The sequence below is a fragment of the Triticum aestivum genome, chromosome 1A, assembly GCF_018294505.1.
Source record: "Triticum aestivum cultivar Chinese Spring chromosome 1A, IWGSC CS RefSeq v2.1, whole genome shotgun sequence".
Taxonomy (NCBI): Eukaryota; Viridiplantae; Streptophyta; class Magnoliopsida; order Poales; family Poaceae; genus Triticum; species Triticum aestivum.
The window spans coordinates 100,245,279-100,253,834 of record NC_057794.1 but is presented as its reverse complement, the minus strand read 5'-3'; the positions used below and the strand labels follow the sequence as shown (position 1 = coordinate 100,253,834).

Below are 8,556 nucleotides of genomic sequence, written 5' to 3'. Positions count from 1 at the left end.
GGAAAGAGGGGCCACCCCCCCTCCCCTAGTCCTATTCGGACTCCCTTGGGGGCGCCTCCTGGCTGCTGCCCTCTCTCTCCCCTAAGGCCCATTACTTCCCGAGGGGGTTCCGGTAACCCTCCAGCACTCCGGTTTTATCCGAAACTATCTGAAACACTTCCGGTGTCTGAATAACATGGTCCAATATATCAATCTTTATGTCTCAACCATTTAGAGACTCCTCGTTATGTCCGTAATCTCATCCGGGACTCCGAACAACCTTCGGTACATCAAATCACATAACTCATAATACAAATCGTCATCGAACGTTAAGCGTGCGGACCCTACGGGTTCGAGAAATATGTAGACATGACCGAGACACATCTCTGGTCAATAACCAATAGCGGAACCTGGATGCTCATATTGGTCCCTACATCGGTCAAACCGCACAACAACATACGTTGTTCCCTTTGTCATCGGTATGTTACTTTCCCGAGATTCGATCGTCGGTATCATCATACCTAGTTCAATCTCGTTACCGGCAAGTCTATTTACTTGTTCCGTAATGCATCATTCCGCAACTAACTCATTAGTCACTTTGCTTGCAAGGCTTATAGTGATGAGGATTACCGAGAGGGCCCAGAGATACCTCTTCGAAACACGGAGTGACAAACCCTAATCTCGATCTATGCCAACTCAACAAACACCATCGGAGACACCTGTAGAGCATCTTTATAATCACCCAGTTACGTTGTGAAGTTTCATAGCACACAAGGTGTTCCTCCCGTATTTGGGAGTTGCATAATCTCATAGTCATAGGAACATGTATAAGTCATGAAGAAAGCAATAGCAATAAACTAAACGATCATAGTGCTAAGCTATCGGATGGGTCTTGTCCATCACATCATTCTCTAATGACGTGATCTCGTTCATCAAATGACAACACATGTCCATGGCTAGGAAACTTAACCATCTTTGATTAACGAGCTAGTCAAGTAGAGGCAAACTAGGGACACTCTGTTTGTCTATGTATTCACACATGTAATAAGTTTTCGGTTAATACAAGTCTAGGATGAATAATAAACATTTATCATGATATAAGGAAATATAAATAACAACTTTATTATCGCCTCTAGGGCATATTTCCTTCAGCTCGTGCTGGTGTCAATACGACCACCAGTATTGTAGCCATTGTTGACTAGGGTGTTGTGGTCCCCTACATACCTTGTCATGTCAAGTGAATCCTCTTGTTGTTGTGTGGCCATAAACATTGTCGGAGGCCCCATGTCCATGCCATCGGTGACGTAGGGAGTCGGGGATGGCGCCTGATACATCATTGAAGTCCCTATGTCCATGTTGTGGGTGATGTATGGAGCTGGTGGTGGTGCCTGGTAAGTCGACGGAGACTCCATGTGCATGTAGTCTATGACGTATGGAGCTGGCAGTGCTGCATGATACATTGTTGCAGACCCCATGTCCATGTTCTTGGTGACGTATTGCTCCTGGGGCTGGAAAACCGGTGGTTTCCACTAATTTTTGTGATGTTTTCCTCCATGCTCTGGAGGATCACCTCCAGCTTTCGGCCAACATTGGTGAGATCCTTGACATTGAGGCCGTCGAGGCTCGAGAGGTTGCTTTCGAGCATGGCCTTGTGCAGGAGGACTATAGTCTCGTTATTTTCACAGACGCCCTGGAACTTTTGGCCCTTAGCCTCGAGCTTGTCACAGTGTTGGCTGAGAAAGCCTTCTTGATTCACCGTCTTTTTGAACTTCCCCTTTGGCATATTCTTGTACCGAGTCAGGATAGTCACCGCCTCAGCATGGGACGGGAACACCTCTGGTACCCCCCCCCCCCCCGCCCTTGCCATACACTAGCACGCAGGCCTTGGCATTGCACATGATGGCCAACTCGTCTGCCTTCTTCTGCAAGCCCTCACAACGTTTCTTTGAAGTACTGCATCAGGACTTCTTATCGAGGATTTACCGGAGGGCCACCTTCTTGTGAGCCATTTCCAACAAAGGGATAAAACGACAAATGAGATTGCTTTGTTTTGGTGAGTTGAAAGCAATGGGGGTGAATAGATTTATACTAGAGACCCAACCAATAATCCCACGACGAGGAAGCTGCAGCGAGAAACTTTTAAATGTACGTTGATAGGATAAGGAGGTGCTTCATATATGCATCATCAAAGTACATATTTCTGAAATTAACACATAGAATGCTCATAGTAGCCAGTCGAGCAAAGAAAACATTAAAGACTAGTTTCTCTCAAGAGCCACATGAATCTTTATTAACAGGATGTGCTAATTTTAGCTATACATTACCACATTAATTTTAAAGTTTAATATGTTCTAACAATGGATGCTTATTCAAACGTGTACGTTCAATTGTAACCAAGTTATTATAAAAAAAATCAGTAAGTAGCATACTTAAATTATCTCCTAATGCATAGATGAACCGAAATTACTTATTTGCAAAAATATGTACGCAATTAAACCGATTGGTCATGCACGCTTGTGTAAATTAAGTTCTATCAATTTTTCCTATATGTGAATTAAATGTGGTTCCATATATTCAGGATTGACCACAGTTCCTAGATGACCACCAATGGTTCATGGTAACTAAAACGTAATTACTGACAGCATATATGCAAAGGCAATAATTACTTCCATCTAAAAGATATGGACCGACCTTTCTTTTTAGATGTCTAGCAATCATGTATGTATGTTGCAAAGGAAGGAGCACAGTAAGCATGCCTAAAGCCCACCGAACACCCCCCCCCCCCCCCCCCCCCCCACCACCACCACCACCACCACACACACACACACATCGGTTTCGCCTCTTATCCCCCCTCTCGTCCTCTTGAAGTCTCGAATGACGATCGTGGTGTCCATCCGAACACAATATACCTAAAGTCATTGATCTCAAAACAACTATTTCTTATTCCATTGTTCAGTCGTTCACAAAATAGTTAGCCTATAAGTGAGGGGAATTATGTGGAGTTTTCTAACTGGCTAGAGGCAATTATATAATTGCAATTAAAATTAATCAGCAAACATAATTGACGACGACATGAATACTTACTTAACATCTTCTATGAAAATTTTAAGCTGCTCAATTATGATGTGACTATAAAAAAACAACAGTGCAACAGTGGGGTACCGAGATTATTTAAAATTGCCCCGCCTGTCATCGCATCATTTGGAAAATAGAAAATTCCAGTGGCATACAAGATATGAAAGTTATCCCGAGATATATGCATTGGTTGCTACTTTTGCTTTTGCAATGGTGGTCTCTTCTTTCAAGGAGGAAAGCAAAAATCTAAAACAAAAAAAAGCAGAGGAAGCAAAGCAAAAACCTCCTGACCCAGCAGTGAGCCACTGATCTTTCCCTCCTGCATTGCACCAAGTCCCCTAGCTGCAGCACTACACGATGACCACCGCGGAGCCTCCCATTCCGCCGTCGCCGACCAGCTCTCGCGACAGGGTGCGGCGACGGCAGTGCGCGCTCGCGCTGGCTGCCGCGGCCGCCGCCTGCCTGGCGCCGGTGGCCGTGCTCCTGGCGGTGCTCGTCCTCGCGCCGTCGCTCCTCCCACGGCTCCTCCTCCGGCCGCACCACGTCGCCCCCTACGTTTCCTCCGCCGAGCTCCGCCTCCTCGCCTTCGACCCCGCCGCCTCCGCCGTCTCCTACAACCTCTCCGCCACGCTCCGGTTCGACAGCCCGTGCCTCTACTGCACATGGCGGTACACGGAGCTCAAGGCCACGCCGTCCTACGCCGGGCAGCAGCTGGCCGCCGCCGCGACGCTTCGGGAGCTCACGCAGCGGAGGGGCAGCGACGCGCGCGACGTGGCGTGGGCGGGGACGCAGAAAGTGCCGCCAGGCCGGCGCGCCCGCACCGTGGCCACGGCGCTCGCGCGGGAGGAGGCTGAGGGGCGGCTCAGCGTCAAGGTGGCGGTGAGCACCGTGCAGAACGGCGCGCGGAGCGACTTCGCGTGCGTGCTGAGCTTCCCTGCAGTGTCCGTGCCCCGGCGCAAAGGGACCGGGAGCCCCGCCGCCGCGGTGTTCCGCGGCGGCAGGTGCGTCGACGCCGTGCCCGGCGAGATCTAGACGCCGGGCGGTCGGCCCGCTGGTGCATGGCTTGGCGAGCGATCGATGTCGGCTTTGGCAGTCTACTTGTTCTCATGGCGATGGTGGAACGCCGGTGCTCGCCACGTACGGCGCCACGCCACAATGGCTCCTTCCTTGACGTGCATTAATCGTGTGTTCATTATCATCACGTGGCGTGGTATGTTCTTGTTCGGTTTTAACCATCATCGTGACCTGGAAAACTGCGACCAGTGGCCGTACAGTACAACCTTGCCTGCATTTCACGCCAAAATGAGCTTTGTGTGCGTGCCTCGGCAAGCCGGTAATTCGATCCCCACTACGCACGTTACGTATCGGCCGCGGCGCACGATCCTATTCCGCAACCTCCGGTCTCAGGTCAGACGTCGCAGCCTACATAGCCTAAGCTCATCCACCACGACGCCTGCACACGCCGCATTACAAATCTCGTTGCACCAACGTGGTTAGCCCATTGACTCCTCCATCGCCTGCAGCCCTGCACGTACGTACGATGGCGGCCGCGGAGGCGCGACGTCCGCCGTCGAAGGGGAAGGCGCCATCACCGCCGGCGAGCGTCGTCGCCGAGACGAAGAAGCGGAAGAGGGTGCTCCCGCCGCTGCTGCCGCCCGGGACGGCCGTGGAGGTGCTCCGCAACGGGGCCTGGGTGGGCGGCGGCACGGTGACCATCCGCAACGGCCGCACCTACATGGTCCGCCTCCTCGACGGCATGACCGTCCTCATGAGCCGGGGGAAGGTCAGGCCGGCGGCGACGGAGTAGAGCGGTGCTTGTCCCATCGACCGCACCTTACTTGCAGCGCTTTTCTTTGCTTGCAAGCCTACTAGTTCTTGATTCTTTTCATGCCTTTGAAAGAAACGTATAGTACTAGCATATGTGATGGCGTCTCTTAATTCTTTGAAAAGATTGCATTTCACTACTACTCCTACTTCATTCATGTGTTGCATACGTCAGCTGCTTAACTGGGATTGGTACCTTTATGGGGGCTAATTGATGCAATTCACCGCATGGCTTAACATGGCTCCAATATTACAATTTGGTGGGTGGTAAGCCAGAAAAGAAAAACTAAGCCTCCTTTGGTTTGGAGGAATTTTGTAGGATTTTCATAGGATAGGATTTCTATAGGAAAAATTCCTTCAGAGCTCTTTGGTTTGTAGGAATGAAATCCTATTCCTATGGAGGAATTCTTCCTATCCTCCACATTTCATAGGAAAACAAACATTAGCCTAGACTCAATGGAAAAAATCCTATGGTGTGAATCAAAGGGCATCTCTTTTTCTATTCCTATTTATAGGATTTGAGATGCATGTCATCTCATTTCCTATGACTTTCCTATTCCTATGATTTTCCAATCCTATGAACCAAAGGAGGCCTAAAACTAATGCTACCTCTGTAACAATAGTGTCAATTAAACGTCTTATATGATACTGAGGGAGTAATAAGATTACCAAATGCTGATGTGTATTGCATTTCCAGAAGAAGCATAAACAAACGAGTAATCAGACAAGAAGAAGCACACCCATTGCGAAATCAGTAACAAAATGAAGCTTGATTGACCTATTACAGAGGGTAGTTTCGCAGCAAACATTTCGGCATTAGCTGCCAAATCAGTACTAAAATTAAACAGAAGCAAGGCACTTATTTGTTTCTCTTGATCGCACGCCTTCCCTGGCCCTTCTTCGGCGGACCCTTCCCACGACGCTTGAGCATTTCCAGCTTCGCAAGACGCCTGCACAGAGAATGGTAGGGCATTGTTAAGATAGGCTTGTCACAAAAACACCCTAAGCTCCAAAACAACCTTCCTGAAAGAAATTCTTAAGTTTACGGCTGTTATGCATGACATTTCAGTGATGGAAGTGAGTAACCAAGGGGAGGGGGGCTGAAAATGGTCAGAACAGTGATCTGCTATAATTAATTGACGCATTTAACATGTGTCATGTTACAACACGGGAGCGCATAGTAACTATCAACATTTGCTATCAGAACATGATTTTGCCCATGGAGTTGCTTCCATCTTGGTTATGCAAATTTCCAGTGAAATGGAAAACTATGCATGTGCTAGTAAGGAACTGGTCAAGATTGTCAATCAATTTGGCCTATGAAAACACGGCAACATCAGAGAATTCAGCATGAGTTTTGTTAGCCCAAGTTCTGCTCATGTAATATCATGTTTATTACAATTCAGATAATTACAGTCGATTACCAATGAATTCATTCTGAAGGGAGCAATTATGCTTGGCTTTTCAGTAGCCAAGTCGGCAGCAGGCAAGGATTGACATATCATACATATTTCAAAATCATTACTCCGAGTACTTGTAACAACAGAAACACAATAGCACAATAGCCAAAAAATATTACATACACATCCGAGCAAGGAATGAACTACTCCTAAATCAAACAATCTAAGGTGGCCACTGCAATGCCAAATAGAACAATCTAAGGTGGCCACTGAAATCCTAAATCAAACAATCTATGCATCTGGCAAGACTTGCTTTTTCATGCGCACAATCAGCACTCCAGTTACCTCTGACTAACCGATCACAAGAACTGACCTGACTGAAGCAAATGCACAAAGTACTTGTGGGTGCAAGATAATATTTTTACCTAACGCCTCTAGCATAGCCACAGACCAAAAAGATGCCACTACCTATTCATAACAACTAATATTCCCAAATGCAGGCATACCAAATTACCAATGAGAGAGATACATGCAAGTACAGAACAGATAGTCGCAAAACGATAACCAAACACAATCCCTATCAAGATCCAGTCATTCTAGATTCGGACAAATGAGGCATAGAGCAGCAAAATGAGATTGACATTCATGATCCTCACAGCAAGCATCCAAACCCTACTGCTGATAGTGGCCCTTTCTATACTACAAACGACACCTGCGCACGACCATTGACGACGGTGAAGAATCACAACAGCACACTAAGAGCAATGACAGGCTCTGCAAGCCTGCAACCACAAAATCAGGTATGTACCAACACAAATCACCACGCATTTGCTACCATGAATCACAGAGCTATTAGCGCGGGCAGGCAGGCGGCCAAGTGCGTAGACATCACTGAGCCACCACGTGACGGCTCACCGAGGCGGCGGGGCATATCAACAAACACGTCACGGGCGGGCGTCAACCACGCCTCCCTGAGAACGAAGCATAACGACGAACAGGTGGCGGGCGAGCGCAAGCCCACGACGGTGGAAGCAACAGGAAAAATGCTAAGAGGCGCGAGGCGGGCGCGGGCGCTTACTCTTTCTCCTCGCGCGCCATGACTTCGGGGTCGTCGCGCTTGATGTCGTCGGGGTACCACTGCGCGACATGCTCGCCGATGAGCTTCTTCCGCAGCAGCTTCGTCGCCGCGCGCTTCCCCAACGGGTTCACCGCGTGCCCGAAAATCGCGGCGCGCGCCTCCGCCGCCCCCGCCGTCACCGCCGCCGTCAGCAGCTGACGAAGCCCGCCCGCCGCCGCGCTCATCTTCCCCTCGCTCTCTCTCGGTGGATCGGATGCTCCCGATCTCGGCTACCGACGGCCCAGGGTTTTGGGGCTGTTTGCATTATTCTTTTTTGGTGGGCCTGGAGGATTAGTGGGCCGGGCCAGATGAACATGATTAGTATTTTTCAATCTTTAGTGTTTCCGTTGAAAGAAGCCTATAAGGTCCAATACCTCCCAGTTTTCAGGGTGAAAATATGCCCAAGCCCCCAAAAAACTCAATTCAGAAGTCATTTCTCTTACGCTGCGTTTGGATGTCTGTATTGAAGGCCTTCGTATTGAATTGGTTTCGATACCAATTCAACAAGGAAACTGTAATGGATATGAATACGAATTCGCTTGTTTGGATGCTCATTGAATTGGCTCATGGAATCTCAATGGGGTTTCAATACCAAATCATGTTTGGATGGCAAACTACGGAATCACATAGTGCTTTTTTCTATACATGCATCAAATCAAAATCTCAATAATCTTAGTTAAAAATGGCTCACACTTGGTCATACTTATACAGTACTAAAGCATGTTACCAGAACATATCTGAAACGAGCTGAGTCCAGGAATGATAATATTACTGGTTTCAAAAATTTACAACATCAATTCTAACTGTAAGCTGGTCTAATAGTGCGGCCTTCCAGTTCCAGATACTAAAGTTCAGATGCATACAGACCTAATCCCATTACCATCAAACTAGACAAACTCATGAAACAAAAGTTCAGCTCATGCGTACAAACATAAATAGCCGCAAGATCATACAGTTTATAGACGACAATAAGCTTATGTAGCGGCCGTTTAGTGCAGCTGTACTAAGCACAAAATCACATCAAGACTTGACTCTATAGCTTGTCGTCCTTGAGGTAAAGGACCATGCTGGTGCCCCTGCCGAGCTGCTCCCTGACGAAACTGAAGAAAAACACAGCTAGCTAACTGAAGATGTGCAGCAGAGGGAGGAAGGCCAAGTCCC

At 48.1% G+C, this 8,556-nt stretch overlaps 1 protein-coding gene and 1 pseudogene across 1 annotated transcript; both read right to left on the bottom strand.

Moving 5' to 3' along the window:
• Positions 1–1,127: 1,127 nt before the first annotated feature.
• On the bottom strand, positions 1,128–1,988 carry LOC123153346 (uncharacterized; annotated as a pseudogene).
• A 3,555-nt stretch (positions 1,989–5,543) lies between these two features.
• On the bottom strand, positions 5,544–7,644 carry LOC123038552 (uncharacterized). Its single transcript, XM_044462196.1, has 2 exons — positions 7,357–7,644; positions 5,544–5,828 (listed from the first exon to the last, which is right to left on the bottom strand). The coding sequence occupies exons 1-2, from the start codon at positions 7,578–7,580 to the stop codon at positions 5,738–5,740; spliced, it is 315 nt and encodes a 104-aa protein (XP_044318131.1). The 5' UTR covers positions 7,581–7,644; the 3' UTR covers positions 5,544–5,737.
• Positions 7,645–8,556: the final 912 nt, after the last annotated feature.